Source organism: Megalops cyprinoides, chromosome 15, assembly GCF_013368585.1.
Source record: "Megalops cyprinoides isolate fMegCyp1 chromosome 15, fMegCyp1.pri, whole genome shotgun sequence".
Classification (NCBI taxonomy): Eukaryota; Metazoa; Chordata; class Actinopteri; order Elopiformes; family Megalopidae; genus Megalops; species Megalops cyprinoides.
The window spans coordinates 4,532,006-4,549,872 of NC_050597.1; the positions used below are offsets into that span (position 1 = coordinate 4,532,006).

The 17,867-nt window shown below is 38.1% G+C and overlaps 1 protein-coding gene across 2 annotated transcripts in view; it reads right to left on the bottom strand.

Moving 5' to 3' along the window:
* LOC118789755 (VPS10 domain-containing receptor SorCS1-like) overlaps positions 1–17,867 on the bottom strand; it is a 109,435-nt gene that overhangs the window by 14,581 nt on the left and 76,987 nt on the right. For both annotated transcript variants that reach the window (XM_036546340.1, XM_036546341.1), the window contains exons 8-16: positions 15,635–15,724; positions 14,082–14,261; positions 12,285–12,431; positions 10,065–10,167; positions 5,950–6,026; positions 4,728–4,819; positions 3,721–3,828; positions 1,181–1,298; positions 613–746 (exon numbers count right to left, since the gene is read on the bottom strand). In XM_036546340.1, coding sequence (XP_036402233.1) covers positions 613–746; positions 1,181–1,298; positions 3,721–3,828; positions 4,728–4,819; positions 5,950–6,026; positions 10,065–10,167; positions 12,285–12,431; positions 14,082–14,261; positions 15,635–15,724 — 1,049 coding nt within the window. The remainder of the gene's footprint in view (positions 1–612; positions 747–1,180; positions 1,299–3,720; positions 3,829–4,727; positions 4,820–5,949; positions 6,027–10,064; positions 10,168–12,284; positions 12,432–14,081; positions 14,262–15,634; positions 15,725–17,867) is intronic.

Genomic DNA, 17,867 nt, shown 5'->3' on the forward strand with positions numbered 1-17,867 from the left:
GTGGTACGCTTAAATTTTATGGCCCAAAAGTTAATTTACACAGAGTCGGGGTGCCAGTACTGAAATACTCCTAGAGGCCCACCATCATATCATTTGAGAAGGCATCTTGGGAAAATGTCTTATACAACTGCTTCACGTTTTTTTGTTCCTACATTGAGACAATTATAACATCATCAGTATGTCATTCTCAGGTTTTGTGTGTGACTCTTGTGTGAGTCTTTACAGTGTTACTCCTGTTACAGTGTTATAACTTCCAAAGTAAGGCCAGATATGGCTGCACTTAAGGTCAGGCATAGCTGTGCATGGCCAGAAAACAGCTTTCTATTAAAGCTACATTATGCAACTTAACTCCCATAATCAATGAACCCACTCTTTAAGAAATCAGATTTCATTCCCTCACCAGAGTGTAATTCATAATGTGTAGTACTATATTAGCCCCCGAGCATTACTCCTAACTTTTGGCATACTTTCATAGAATTAAACATCATAAATTGTTCATGAGAATTTTTCACATTTAAAGGCTAAAAATATGGTCTACTTAATTCATTTATAATACATGCACTGCCATATGCAGTTGTGGGAAGTATACGTTATTGCATCCAATCAAATTACCATTCAAAGTCAGCCTCTGTGCAGTCGCAGGGTTCAGAGGTCATAGTGACAGAATAATCCTTTCCCATCACACATCTGGCAGTGGGCTTCAGCTTCCGGTAAATTCTTTTCACTCCCATGATGCACGGCTCCCCCTGTAAAATGCTCACTTCACTTACAAGGAGTCGTGTGTGTGTGTGTGTGTGTGTGTCTGTGTGCGTGTACATGCACTTGTGTGTTAGTATTTGTGTTGATCTGTGGTGGAGTGTGACAGTCTGACAGTCTCTGTCTGTGACTGTGTAAGAATCTAAATAAGGCTATTTTTGCATAACAAAAAACATCTGAATGTTTCTAAAAAATTTCATATAAAAATATAATTCAAAACAAGATGAATTCATGCACACTTACAATAACGGTCTGTTATTACTGTGTACAGTAATTCAAAGCCAAACTCTCATTAGAAACAGCTGCAATGGCTTGAATATTACTCTGTGCGATGCATCTATAATGTCGGATCAGCAATTGGATCTGGGCGGATATGCATCGTGCCGAGAGACAGATCAGACAGATATATCTGATCTATCCTTACTTGGTTGTGCAGGTGCCATGTCTGATAGTCTCCCTCTTTGCATCTCCTGTTAAAGATGGACCTGAAGTCAATTTTGACAAGCTGCCACTCAGACCGGTGGCTGACATGACCAAATATTCTGAAGAAACAAAAAAAAGAAGAAACACAAACAAAAACCAATCAGCGCATGTCAACTGTCAGTCCATAAATGTTATCTTTAAATACATATCTGTAAATCAACTGTCAGTCCATAAAGGTTATCTTTAAATAAATAACTGCAAATCAATTGTCAGTCCATAAATGTTATCTTTAAATAAATAACTGCAAATCAATTGTCAGTCCATAAATGTTATGTTTAAATAAATAACTGCAAATCAATTGTCAGTCCATAAATGTTATCTTTAAATAAATAACTGCAAATCAATTGTCAGTCCATAAATGTTATCTTTAAATAAATATCTGTAAATCAATTGTCAGTCCATAAATGTTATCTTTAAATAAATATCTGTAAATCAATTGTCAGTCCATAAATGTTATGTTTAAATACATAACTGCAAATCAATTGTCAGTCCATAAATGTTATCTTTAAATAAATATCTGTAAATCAATTGTCAGTCCATAAATATTATCGTTAATAAATGGGCTTCACATTGAGGTGACCTCATAGGTAAACAGATAAAATCAGAAAACAGAAAGGTAGAGAGATTCAGTCAGTTAGTCTATAATTACACAGCCTTGTGATTAAAAATGTTGTTTGGTTTTAATAGGATTTGACTGTTATATCTTGAATCCTTCTATTTCTAGCATATCTAGCGTTCCAGTATTTCTAGCCTTAGCCTTACATGTTGTAACTGCTAATATGTTTAACGGGCAGCCAGTGAAGTGATGTTTACACATGTGAATGTGTTAAATACATCCTGACTGCCTGTAATATACAGACGTGCACCCTCTAAAAACAGGAGATCATTGCTCATTTGCATGTTTCCGGTTCGAGACAGATGGCAATAAACTTCCACAATCGCCATCCTAATTAATCATGACCTAGTCTGTATTTTGTCAGCCAAATGCTCTCACAAATTCATCAATGAAACTGAACCTATCAAAGACTCCATTTACCATTTACTGTTACTGAATTCAACATCATGTCTTTGAAGCTGAATTTAATGTTTATCCCACCACTTCCTTCTCCTTTTATTTTGGATGTGTGATGAAATGGGGAATGAGAAGTTGATTGTCTCTGTTCTGAAGTTTTCAGGGCAGAATTGTGTCACTATTTAGTGTCATTTTGGTGTTAAGTGTAGTTTTCAGATCATTTGAATAAGACGGAATAAGCCAGAAATGTGTTTCACATGTGTAACTTTTAGAAAATTCATTTAGAGTGCGTATTCAATAGTCACTATGTTATTAAAGCATGTAAAAAGAAAAAAAAAAATTACTTTCAACGTAGTGTATATTCATTTTGTAAGATAAGAAACAGTACTTCGTGAAATATTTCCCATCACTGAGAGGGTTCCCACTAACTTTTATTCATTTTCAATGTAGTTCCCAGTACTTGCCACAACGTCTCCAAACAGTGGTCTATGAAGTTGCTGCCATGCAAGCAATGGATTGCCATTGATATAAAACACTCCAGAAGCTTGTTTTGATCTTTGGCAAGCTTTGAAAAAAAATCTGTTATTCATGAAGGGAAAATGATCAAAAATGTTTTCCACAGGTCCAGAGCATGGTTCTCCTGGGCTACTCTCACCCACACACAGACTCTTACTGTAAACTTTAAAGCTTCCTCAGAAGTCAAAGAACAAGGGCACCAAGTGAGCCGCTTCTTGCTTATACTGTACCGCTATAACCGTTGATGGGGAAAGTGTGACATCATAAAACCCCCAAAGCATTTCACAACGGACAGCAGCGCATTGTTATTGGTTCACTGGAGTCAATGACAGCAATTTCCATGATTCACACTGTAGGGTTTATATAAAAGTCTGCCCTTATTCACTGACAGTCCAATTTATTCGCTACACAATAACAAGTAACACCCTCAATGAAGGGTCAGTGTGGGAACTTTCATGTGTTTAATGATATTTTAGCATCTTCATGAGTAAAAATGTAAAAAGGGAAAGCACTGCACTCTTAACCTGATGGATGTAGGTTCCAGTCCCTCATGGGGAACTGCTGTTTTATCTTTAACCAAGATGCATGAGTGATGCATCATAAAATATAAATATATAACATAAGTTACTGGTAAAATAGCCAGCTTCATACATACATAATGCGTAAAATATCTGCTATAGAATACACCCTGTACATACTGTAGGTGTCTGAAAATCAATGCAATGCAACGTGGACTTTGACTTTTCTATGAGAATATCACAGATTTGTGCATCATACCTCCCATCTTGTCAATTGATTTTAACCTTCTAAATATAAAATTTATATATAATATATTAAAAAAATCTTAAATATTCAGCAAGAACCATTTAATACTTGCTTATCAGTGTTATCCCAGGAAAAATGGGAACGCTGTCTCGCAACTCACTGCGGTGCGGTTAAAGCAATTCACTCACGTCATTATGAGCGTCTCCTCCCCAGGTTCTCCCAGGACGCCATCCACGAAAAGGGGAGAGGAGGTGAAGCTGTACTTGTTCCAGCGCCTGCCTTCATCAAAACTGAGCCTGCAGGAGATGCCGACGAGAGAGGAAATGAACATCACTGGGGTGAATTAATGCTCGTGTTACCGGGCTGAACCTTGTTACTGCGCGTTAGCGAAAAGCGTGGGTGTAAAATGACTCATTGATGTTGACATTCATTTTATAAGTGAACAGGATGTATGATACAGTCCAGGTAATGAATGTATTAAAAACATTAGTAGCAGTATTACGCATCATTAAAATACATTGCTGATGCTTAGTCCTATGTCAGTGAATGTAATATCACTGCGGAGGTGAGGGTTACCACACAATCTAATAAAAGGCTATAATCTGAACAATTGGGATGGGTTTATAATCAACATAGCAATAGTGCCAATTGTAACCTTGTGTGCTTTTCCACCAATCTAACAACCCTGTGCTTCTCCTTAATAACACATTATCAGTGATTTACAAACCAAGACTAAAATAACTGTGTAATAATAATATCAATCTTGTTAATAACACATTTACTACTGATGAATAATGTTGGGCTAAACATCAACAACATATTTTAACAATGTACAGTGCAGTTGTTAATGTTGTATTAAGCACTTATTACTGGATTGTATTATAATCTTCCCTATGAAAGGCAATACCAAGAATTTGAGGTTTCCACTGCAGAAAAGACTACTGCACCACTAAGTGCACGGTGGTATATGCCATGCATATGAACTTTATACAAATGATCTGAATGCATATTTTGTCACTGTGCTGGTAACACATGGCATATGAGATAAAATAAGAGCAACTGTACGATCAATGTTATTACTGCCATGTTAGAGCCTCATCCTGGAGGTGATATAAATCACTTTTAAAAGAAAAATCGCCTGCTACTGTATATTTGCTTGCAAAGCAAGGTTTATCTTTCTAGCACTTGACATTACCAGAGATGTCTGATGGGCAGTGGGGTGTGCCGAATTGCTACAAGTGCTCCTCCTTGGTCTAGATACAGCACGCTGTACTCCTCATCAAATATCTACGGAGAGAAAAAAAGCCGGTTATGGCAGCTGATCCAATCGGAGCATATTATTAATAACTGTGCCACCTGAATGTGAGGGAACAAGAGAAATTACAGTCAAAGAGCTACATCCTGTGCAATACCTGTCACCTGACGCGCTGTGAGTCACGCCATCGATTCTATTTAAAGGACTAGATATATAAACAGAATACACAAGAGGGAGGCAAAATCTATTTTCCATATGTATTTTTTTTGTGATGAAATTTTTACTGCTTTTCTGCACACAACAGGAGGAGCAGACAATGGTGCTTCATACACAGCGCATGTCAGATGACAGCCCTTTCCTTGCCTGTACTGCCGATGCCCACCCTTAATTTAATCAATTGTACACTGAATGAGAACTATTTATTGAAGGACACCAACCCAGTCCCTGTTCAAAGCAAGATCTGGTGCAATTTTTAAGTTAGTAAGACATCTACAAGACATCTATAAGGCTAAGAGTCTGTAGGAAATGACAGGGTGGATGCTAAACTCTATATAGGCCATGGCTTGCAAAATAAGGCTACACTCACTGTTGTCAAATTGTGTTGCATCCATATTAAATTAACTGCTTTCCATCTGCCTTTTAATTAAATTCACGCCAAAATTAATTAAAATTGCACCCAGCCGAATCAATCAAGTGGAGATCCACAGGTATCATGCAGAACTGAATGTAATTACTGTTTAGGTGTTTTGATTATTCATAATAACAAAATAGCTGTAACTGTTGATGTGGTCTGTTTTTAATGTTTCTTTGGCTCATGGGATGAATGTTCATCCAAACACTTTTCCCGCTCTCCTTTACCTGACTCCAGGTGACCACCTCCACCTGATTCACAAACTCAGTAGAGGACAAGGCGAGTGTTTCTTCATGTGGACTAATTTTCACAGCAAATATATGAATCCACAAGCTCATCCATAAATCCAGAAGATGGATTATGCTTAAATTAAATAGCTGAAAAACCCACACAATATTCCGTCTTCATGGTACGTGACATGTACTCCTTGCAAATAAAATAATATTATTCATATTTTCTTTTTATATTGTAGGAATGTCCCATGGGATGGCTCATGGGATGAACTCTCATCCAAACGGTTTTCCCACTTACCTGACTCCAGGTGTTCCCAGCATCTGACGTTATGAACACGCTAACGTTAGTGGTGGTCAGTTCAGATCCAATGGAACCTTGGAGGCAAAGCAGAGTAGAAAAGCTATTGTGAGGCTACACACTCCGGACGCACAGTACATTAGGCATATTAATAACTTTCAAAAACTTCCATAACAACACTATCTGATGTGAGAGGACATAATGATCGCTGAGAACACTTTCTGTCAAGAAACATTACGTGGTCACCAAACAGCCATAGCAATATAAATCAACCACTAAATGGTGCCTTGACAACCAAGATTAAAATAACTGCAGTAATAAAATCAATCTGATATTACTTCAGACAGGGTGACTTATCAGAGCCTATCAGAGGCTATCTTGGTGATAAAAGGAAACAGACTGGAATTCCTTATAAGGTAATTTACTTTCTGGAGGTGTACTTTGTTTTAATGCATTGATCTGAATGTCATAACATCTCTTCAGATGAGTTTTTGCCATTTTTTAAGTAAGAGCAACCTTAATGTTTAACCATTACTATACTTTTTACATCCATGGCTAGTTGACCTTTTTTGAGAAACTGTTTCAAACGCATTTAGATAAATAAAAACAGACCAAATTCTTTGGTGTGGCATTTAAATGTGAGAGTCATTTACACATGGTGCGGTTTGTTCAAAATAATTAGTGCAAAAAGAACTAGCTGCTTTTATTATTCAACACTTCTGGGACCAAATCACCCAGATACAACCCTTAGCAAAATGTGTCACTTCAAAGAATGAAGAACTTCTAACAATAATTTTCAGTTAACTCCTCTTGGTATGTTCTTCTTTATTAATTTTTATACATCAAAGCTACAAATATGAATTGCATTGTGTTGTATCTCCTGATTTCTGCTGGAATAATGACAGTTACATGGCCACATGTGTGGCATTGGTCTGAATTGGTATCTGCAATCTGTACCTGCTGTTTCCAAACCAAGAAGAGGCTTACCCTTTACTCCACTTTCCAACCCTTTAATGGGAGTAAGTGTAAAATTTTAATGAACATACATTATGTAAAGTATATATATATTTGTATTTCGTATAGTTATTTCGTATTTTAGCCATGAAAACGGTAGAATTCATATGATGAACAAATGTGCAGCAACATTCAGCTTAAGCAAAACTACATTTTATCTTTGGATCAAGACAAGAATGGAAGAACAGACCTTAAAAAATATATTATGAATAACAAGAGGCTGGGTTTGACAGTGCAAAGATGAAACGCAACAAAAACAGCTTAGATTGCTGCCAAACGGTGATACATTATTTAACAGAGCCCTTGGTTGGAACACACATTCCCCGGGAAAAAAACTTGATCATCTAAACTATGTGCATTCATCAACACGTATGTAGTAAACGGGGCATGCTTCCATCAGCAGCAGAAGCTCAGCAGTGAAAGAGAACACGTACCTAAAATAGACAATTTACACATGAGGGAAATCCAAGAGCACCAATCACCGGCACAAAGGTTTCCCAGCACAGACGCCACAATCAAAGATCTTTGTGTTATAATGTTCAACATTCATGAAAAAGGAATGAATTACTATAACCCTGAGAACTGCAAAAGTAAACAATTGCTTTTTTTTCTTTTCAAACAGCTCATAACATTCTGAAAGTTGTGATAATATCTGACATGAATATTTGAACAACTGTTGTTTCAATACAGACACCTTCCCATTAGATTCAATTTCTGGGGGTGATGCGTCCTATAAACCAGAGAGGTAAGATACAAGAAGAACAAAAAAATAAGAACAAATAAAACTTATACAAAGGAAAATTGCAGAGCAATTATCTCAATTATTTAGTTTAGAAGTTAGTTCATGCATACATTCATTCATTTATTCATCCTTTAACTAGTTAATGTTGACATATTATCGATACACAATTGTGAAACCAGCTGAATTAAGATAATAAGTTTGTGTCAATAGTCATGAGCATCACCCCGAGAATCGATCAGAAACTGTGCCCAAACACCTAGTGATCATTTAACACCTAATTGAGATGAATCAGGTACCACAATAAAAAGATTGTTAATGATTACAGGTGGCTTCGTGAGGAGGCTATATTGGCATCTTCTTGTATTAGGAGTGAACTACAGGCTATGAAACTCAGTCATGGAAAACACAGGTTCCTAATCATAAGCCCATCATCATATGCCCCTACATTTACTTGCATATGACGTCTAACAGACATGGGAGATCAAACATTACGAATCACATATCAGCAGGCCATATCTGGCCAACAGTGTGGTGTAGTAGCAGGAAACAGAGCTCTTAACCAAACGGTTGCCACTTCAATTCCCCACTGGGACACTGCTGCTGTGCCCTTGGGCAAGGCACTTAACCCACAATCGCTTCAGTAAATGTCCAGCTCTATAAATGAATAAAATTGTAACCTATGCAAGTTGCTCTGGATAAGAGCATCTGCTAAATAACAGCAATGTAATGTAACTTCTGAATCTGAAAAAAAATCAAGGAGCTTTGTTATTGAATGCAGTCTTTTGATTGGTTCTTACTTTTTAACAGTCAGTGCATTAGTCTAGGATACCTCCCCCCTTATGGTGTTCCTGAACCCTATTGTACATGTTTTATGAAGCAAACATGTGAACCCCGTATGGTCATGATGTTAATATATTACTTTGTAAGTATTTAGATTTTTATAAAATATGTGCCTTTTTTCAGTTGTAACGTTTATTCATATTCAATGATTTAATTCAACCACATATGAATTATTTTATAAAGCAAATTCATTAGGGGATTTTAAATCATCATTAGCAATAGCACAACTGCCAAAACACACTGCCTGTAGGAAGCAGCTCCAACTAAGTTGAGAGCTGAAAGCCTTTAACTTTAAAACCCTTAAAGAGCAGGTTTCAAAATTCTTTTAACCAACACAAAAGCATTGCCATATCCATATATTGGCATTTTCAATATCACTTGATTTTTTTGATTTTCACCTCCAATGATGGCAAATGTTAACTTAAAGAAATTTTGCAATTTAAACACAGAAAAAACCTTAAGCTCAGTAAATACATGGCATTAGATGCTTCTCCTGAAAAAACCCTGAGTAAATCGGATGAAAATGATTAATTAACGCGGACTTGCACAGTCTGCAGCAACCATCTGGCGTTAGACATCCTGATGTATGAAAGGCGTTGTCACTTTTATCATGATATTCCACCGATTTAAATTTAACTCATTATCGCTAGCGGAAAGAATGGACATCCCAACGAGTAATATCCTGTACGGCGCTTTCCCCTTCCTTTCACTTCCCCTTACTTCCACTCCCTCATTCAGCAGGTCCCCCAAAACTGGCAGCAGTACCTTTGCTTTACCACTAGATGGCAAATGAGGCGCTAAAGAGATCCATCAAAGTAGTACCACCCTCTGAATTGTTCCTGCTATTTTTTTTTCCTCTGAAAACACATTTTGAAAGAGGGTCACTTTTTAAAGCTTTAGAAAAAAGGCTAAATAAGCTTTTATTAGTGTAAAGTGTTTTTCCCTCAGGAAAACAAAACACCATCATGAAAAAAAAAAAAAACTTTGCAGTGGTGAGAGAATTAAGCTTGTAAAATGTTGCAGATTTCGCTCCTGGGTAAGGCACTGATGTCATACTCTTTGAGAAAGATAATAAAAAGAACAAATTGCCACAAGCAACATTCATCTGTATGAATGCATCAAAAAAATATGCAAGTTAGCCTTTTTTATAGCCTGGATAAAAAAGTTTTAAGAACAAACATTTAGTTAAATATGAACAAACAGAAGATTAGATGTCCTGTATTTGATAGGCATTTCCTAGAACAGAATGGAAGTCAATCTGGTGGGACACCAAAGTGGAGAAAACACCAAGTGATATCCATGACACAGTAAATAGGGTCTACAATGTCTTTCATTCAACTAGCAAGTCAACTACCTTGGCTACTGTAAATCTCTAAAGTGATTATCAAATGACTGCACCCATATACAGGTGTCGTAATTTCATCAGCTTTAAGTGTTCCACAGATGGAATCTTGCCTTGCAAAGGAAACGCCAGAAAATGCTTAACTGCCACAAACTGCCCACGTCACAAAATGCTTACCCGAGGCCACGATGATGCCGGGGGCGGAGTCTTTGCTGGCTATGTTTCCGGAAGTGTACGGATTGTCAGACACATGAAGGTGTAGGTGCAATGAGCAGTACGGCTGGGGAAAAAAACACAGGGGATGATTGGTCAGAAAATTCTGTAAAGACTGTAATTCAGGTGCATCTTACCCTCAGTCCTCACTACGCAGCTGAAATCAAACGCTCATCGTGTCGGCTTGGGAGTACGCAAATCTCCACTACAAGCCTCTGCCACACACACACACACACACACACACACACACACACACACACACACACACACACACACACACACACACACACGGAGCTGAAGGGATGACCCCATCATTAATTTTGATTAGAATAACCTTTACTGACACACTTCTCATTATGAAACTGGAAATGCCAGTGGCAAGAGCCTGTTGTGATGAGAGCTGAGGGGTTTAATAACACTTTGGCATTTTCTGGCAAATAGCTGCGGTGCGGCATCAAGGCGAGCCACAACACTGTGCCCAGCGTTTGTTTATAAAAGGGTGATTATTAATATGTGCAGCATGTGGGTTAAAGCGGGTCATTCCATGTACTGTTCAGAATTTTATGAGATCAACATATCAAAAGCTTTTAACATCACAGGAGAAAGTAAAAAAAAAAAAAAAAAAAAAAAGATAATGACCACATCCATTGATTTTACGCTTTTAGCATGGTCTTTTAGACGATGCTGGTAAAGCTATTACAAATGCAAATTTTAATAATAAAGTGACAATATAAATGAAATAATTAAATTATTAAAGTAATTATTATGAATGCATTTATATTATTACAATACATAAGTTGTGTTGTTTATTAAAACTAAGGCCATTAAACCTTTTATATCAAAAATCATATTTGTCCACAGAACCACAAAATATACAGGAGACGGGGGATCTATGATGCCCTCGTGTGGTCAAAATAATGGCCTTCTAACATCAGCCTCCTCTTACTGCGATATGTCACAGGCTGAAACAGCAGGAACCAAGATCCCTATAGACACTAAGAAGTGACCTTTCAGCTGTTTACTTGCTGAGATTTTACAGGAAACTTTGCATGAAAACTTCATTAAGAGTCTACATACACAAAACAGCAGACAAGCATTACACAATACAATACATGTGCATTACAACTGCCATCATACACACATCATTTGGTGTCATCATGATGACCACATCATTTTTCTATTTAAGGTAAGAGACATTACTCCATCACACATTCATAATGTTATTGAGAAATATCTCATGTTTTGGTAATCATTTGATTTACCATTAAAGTTGTTACACATTCTGCATATTGTGTTGTGTGGTGGTTCTTAGTATTAAATCTCATTTTCTATTCAAACCTCTTCCCAAATTCAAGATATCTGACATCTGGTCACAACTTTTTTTTTGTTTAAAAGCAGCCATCTCCAACAGAAATGCAGGATCATCAAGAACACATCACTCATTGACTTTTTAAAAAACTTAAAACCCTCCGCAGTTCCATAATTACCTATGGCATTTTTTCATTTTTTTTTCAAATGGAACTCTGCTTCAAACAGTGCATTGATTAGATGTGACTTTTCAACGTTAGTGTTTGATGTCATCATTGATTACATTTTCTCCATCAACAAGCGTCCTCTTTGCAGCGGGTGTCTGATTAACGCGCTGCCAAAAAGGGGGCTTACGTCTGAAGCACCCAACCAAGGCACAGTGGCCGCCTTTTTTCTGTTCTCATCACTCCCGCGTTTCTGCAATCTTCAGCTGCCGCGCTCGCAAATCCTTTGTCTCCAGCTGATACTCAGACAGGCTTAGATTCCCATGATGGAAAAGAAAACACGGCTTTGATATTAGAATTTTGAAAATTAAATCCAAACTACTTGGCAACTAGTGAAACGGAGGTCTCGGGGAAACGGTTTCTTTGTAACCGTAATTATTTATTTAGACTTCATACGCTTCTCTTCATTTTGGCTGTGATTGTTTCTTTCAGCCAGCAGAAAAGAGTAAAGAGGGTCTGATGAATTAGATGTCTTTTACTTAGATGCTTTACTGGGACCAAATTAGATCTATATTAAGATGTTTAGACTGGGTCAAAGTCTGCACCTTTAACTTGTAGCTGTCAGTGAGAAGCAGCGGCCAGTTTGAAAGCACCAAATGCTAAAATTATTCAAAATTTAGCACAACTTTGGATAACACAGATGCACACTTACCAGCATGCAATTTATGCTGTTGCCTCTCAGGTCTGTGGCAGGGGCTTGCAGTAAGTGCCAGTCTCGGCCCTTGCTGTAGGTGATGTAGGTCTTCACTTGGTTATCAAGCTTTTTGTTTGCCAAGAACATTCCTTTTATCCCTGCTACCTGGGAAGAACGGAAAAAGCTGAAAAATGCATCAGTCTTAAATAATTCCGCAGCAGAGCAGCCGCGCGAAAAAGCCATTCGTTTAACACCGAGACACATAAATAAACACACGGTCAGAGCGGAATTTCAAACTGTAAACTCTTTTTTGTCCTTCTGAAGGACTCATACTCAGACAGCAGACCATATGTAAGGGCCAAAGGGCACTTCTTGCACTTAAAGGAAGGAGCGCTCCCACATGCAGGGATACCGTTCTGAGAGTGTAGGTAACCTCAGCACTGAAATGCACTGGGCAGATTAAGCTATTAGAACATGCGCTGCCTGTTGGCAGCAGTGATATGACTCTGCAACCTCCAATAACTAAGGCTGAGGCTGAGCTAAGTTAGTACGTGAATGGAGGATCTCCTGGGAAAACCTGTTTGGAACCAGACATGGTGCTGGTAAGCCAACAGTGGGCAGTTAGCTCTCTAGATCTAAAATGAGACCAGTGTAGTGATGCAGACACTGTGCTGTAGGAGGTGCTGTCTTTTGGATGAGATATCAAACTGAGGCCCTGACTCACCATTGTCACAAACAGTTTGACAACATGTGTTAAAAGAGCAGGGATACTGAATCCCCTGGTAGCCAAATGCAAAGTCTGGCACTTTCAATCTGGTCACCTGATCACCCCCTTACAAACAATTGGCTACAAAATTCCCTACACTCCTCAACCCTACCCCACATGTTTCCACAGGCTGTCCCAGGGAAAGATAAATTAAGCTCCATCCATCTTAAAAAAGGTTCAAGGAAAAACCTGGCAAACCAAATTGTGGATATTATCAGATCTGTGTCACTTGTAAGAAGCGCTCTTTTTTCAGTATAAAATATCGTAAAATCTATGATTTTTTGCCAACAGTAACTTGTAATTTCTGACTGGTCCAGAAATGTCATATGACAATCATACAACAGTGAGGTACAACATGTCTGTAGAGAAAAAGAAAGCTCACATTCATGCAGTGATCCTGTCAAGAGTAAACCTCAGTCCTGATTTTGACTGACATGTTTTGAAATCAACATAAAAAGTAAATTCTTAAAAAAAATGTAAATAATAAGAAAGCAATAAAATGCCTAGAAGGTAATGTCATTTTATATATCTGTAGAAGGGATGGCAGTTTTAAGTGACAGTGGGCAGCAGTGTGGTATAGTGGTGAGAACCAAGGCTTGTAACCATAAGGTTGCTAGTTCAATTCCCTACAGTGCCACTGTGAGACTTTTGTAACCTGTGGTGTTAACATACTTAACACCACAACTGCTTCAGTATATATCAAGATGTATAAATGGATATAATTTTAACCTATGTAAGCTGCTATGGATAACAGCATCTGCTAAATGACAATAATGTAATGTATTGAACTACATCTGCACCCGCACACACATACACACACGCAAAGAAAAACTGCATACACAAAAAAGCTGCTTCAATCAACACTAGGCACCCACGACATGCAAGCTAGAACAACTAATGCCTCATCTCCCCTATCCTAAAAATGGCCCAACATGGACACCGTAGCACTCGCGATAGCTTTGAGAAGCCCTTGCTCATTGGCAGCTCGGTCAGCCTTTGCCGTGTGGAACCCTTTGCCACTAACCGAGGTGGTTCAGAATGCTACATACCTCATAGAGATCAATCATGACGTTGCCCTCGGGCCCCATGCTGCTCATGACATTCTCCAGAGCCAGAGTGAAAAGGACCCCTCGAGTGTCTGACACGTACAGGTTGTAGGTGTCATTCTGATTCCATTCCTGCACTGCAGCCACCACACGGTTTTCGTCTGTGCTGATTACATGCAGGTCCTTTGGAAAAAAAAAAAAAAAAAAAAAAAAGAAAAGAAGAGGCAATCGAGTCTCAGACCTGCTGCTGCTGTCGAGAACATATGCTGTCGAGAGTTTCGGGTGAGCACCATTGTTCTCTCACAAATATCACAATAGCACAAATATCTCTCACCACTGAGAGATATTTCGGGCATGAGCACAACTTCAGAAATGAACTGCTTTTTGTTTTTTTTTTTAAAAAAACTACGGTGTTTTAAAAAAAAAAAAAAAAAAAACATTTAATTAAAACCCAAAATGGGTATACCTCTCAGCAGTGGTTTCAAAAGCAGCAGTACCAAAGTTTTGTTCACTTTCTGTCACACAGTGGAATTATGAATATTAATCTTGTTTAGGATTTGCCCTTTGAGAGAGGAGACTAGATTGTTCTGGAGGGCATAACCCTATTAATCATCAGAACCCAAGCTAATTTGCACAAATCCCACATCTGGATAATCTATTACAATGCAGAGATATTATTCTCATTATTTTATTTTTTTTTTCTGTCAGCCAGCCCAGCATGGAGGAACGTTTGTATTTTGTAGATTTCCATCTCTGTGAGATTGCACTGGAGTTACCTGAGACCTAAATACACAGAATCGCGTCACATTCGGCGGATTTGGAAACGTGCTGCTAAAGGCAAGAAGCAGATTAAAATGTACTATTTTCACTAGAGATAGCAGCAGCTCTGATTGATGCTTTAATTCACTTGGCTGAGCTTAATACATGTAGACAAACAGATAGGCAGATAGACAGACAGACAGCTAGACAGACAGACAGACAGACAGACAGACAGCTAGACAGACAGACAGGCAGATAGACAGACAGACAGATAGGCAGATAGACAGACAGACAGACAGACAGACAGCTAGACAGGCAGGCAGGCAGGCAGGTAGGCAGATAGATAGATAGATAGATAGATAGGTAGATAGATAGAGTAATCACAGTATCAGTGCTTTTTTGACCAAGAAGGCCATTAGTTAATCATCAAAACCATACTGTATATGGCTAAAGGAAACAGGAAATACAACCAACCTTGGGAGTTAGGGCAAGAGCGCAAAACAAATGTTACTGCTAAAAATGATATTGAGGCCTACTTTATTCACAAATGGAATTTCACATTCTCAACAGCAAAAACAGCACAAACAGCATGTGCTGAATTCTGTTGGTGTGGCATTCGCCAGCAGGGCATGTTTGGTGGTTTGGGAACAGGGTGAAAACTGAAGAGAACTGTGCTTGTCACATTTTTATTGTTTCTGACTAGTGGGGAAAGCAAAATATACCTCATATTCACAGGAATAGAAATGTAGTTGTCACTTTTTTTTTCTTTTGTGTTCTTTTGGGAGAGTGTGTGTTACCTTTGGAAAAGAATACTTCGGCAGTCTCATTGGGGTGAAGGCATCCCTTTTGTAGGACACATAGTACACTGGCCGGCCCCCCGTTGATACCTGCAAAATTTATATAACTCTGTTTGATCCTTTAAGAAACTCACCAGTACACATCCACCAAAGCATTCTACATCACATTCTCAGATGCTGTTTTTAAGGAAACCAGTAGAATTTAAAACCAAACAGTTAATGGCTATCCATGTTATTCATGGTTTTAGGTAAATATGGCCTTCAAAATATTAGTCAAACTTGGAAGTCTCTTAACAGCAAAGGTTTTAGGGTGGGGACATTTCTATTTTATTAAATCATATCTAGGTCAAAGTGTCTTTACAGTCAGAAGCATGAGCTAGTACAGTTTCTGCCACAAACACCGGTATTCTAGAAAATCTGGCTTTGCAGTGGCACCGAATGCTTACACTGGCCCACAGACACCTAACATGATTACCAACAGGGACATTTCAGCGATATGGGTGAAATAGGGTGAATGAGCCCCAGAGTGTTTAAAGAGATGCACAGGGGCCAGGCTCAGCACCAGGACAAAATACAGAGTAGTAGTACCACCTAGTAGTTTGACAACTGATGGGGCTATTCAGACTTAAGGTGGCAACCATAATTATATAATGGTCCTGTTATGATCGCCTGTATGAATGGATCTATATTATATGTAGCCCTCTTAGCTAGCTACCTTTTCAATTGTATCAAATATTAGTTTGACTGAACTAACATGTTGTTTGCCCCTATCAAACAGATATTCAAGTAATGGTCGTAGTTAGCTTTGTATATTAGTGACTGTTGCAATTTGAGTTAGACAAGCTCTTGGAAGATTGAATTATTTATAAAAATCAGTTGATGCTAACAATTAATATTTTACTTCTGTAACAAGAGCAGGATGTAGCTTGAGCACAAATTGTAAGAGTAAAAACAAATATTTGCATATGTACGTCTTGAAAATTAAATACTGTCCTGCGGTTTATTATTAATCAGACAGGCTTACAAGCAGAGGTAAAACAACATGTAAGAACAGTCTGTAAATTGGGATAATTTTATATAATATTCCGAGGGCAAAAACATTACATTTGCTGGAATCGGTTATCCATCCAATGGGACCTAAAACTAATCCTCACAGGCCCTTGATATGATAGCTGGCACAGGTGAAAGCCAAGAGTGGCAGTGTGTATTAGACTTCATTATCTGCTGATTAACACCACCATGATTTCATTTAATGAATTAATTATGATCGAGTCAATTTAATTGCATTTTTATGCTTGATAATATCTGCCCTATGGCATCTTTAAAAAAACATCTTTACAGTAAGAGTTTAATTCAATCAATTGGGAAATTATTAAATGATTAAGCTGGTGGCCACATGTCACAGACATCAACATACGATATTGTCTAGCGTTTCAAGGTTTTTATCATTAATACACTCACAGATCCTGCTCATAATAAAACTGTGAGCTGCATTTGATCTCCATTTAAGCTCAATTTTTGGCTGTAGTTCATTCATTTTATTTGCAGAGACACAAAGCCATGGTATGTTTGAGAAAAAAAAATCAACATAAAAAAGTGAATACGTCAAGGAGCCCAATCTTCTAACTGAACAGAATAAAGTGAATCAGCTCTGTGAGGGGGAAAGACCAGTGACAGTGAGTGTAAGGATACCACTTGCCTTATTCACATTAACTCAGGCTTTAATGGATTAATGTTCCTATTACAACCACATCAACCATGAGTACAGACAGAGAAATGGCTGTTATTGGCCGAGATGGAGGAAAAGACCTGCATACATTTCCCCACAAACCTATAAGGTTCTAATGCTAAAAAGCAGCCACGTGATTGGATTAAAGGGCTAATATCCCATTGGTAGACCAGGTGACTGCTTTAAAGAGAGCAACGTAAGTTTCTATGAGAGTGCTGCTGCCATTACTGTTAATGGGATAGACTTGTCTCCAGGATCTGGGGGACTTACACGCCATATTATTTTTAACAGCATACTATTATGAGTTGTAACAGTAACTGGAGACAGAAAAGTCTTTTTTTGGTTTGTTTGTTGATATTTCTTCCATCATTTTACATAGCGTAAATAAAACGGAAAAAAAAAAAATCTGTCTTTTCTCTATTCAGCCTTTTCCTCATTATCTGTTGACCCCGAGACCCACCCCAATTACAGCCTGTGTTCACAGTGCCCCCGAGTTATACCTCC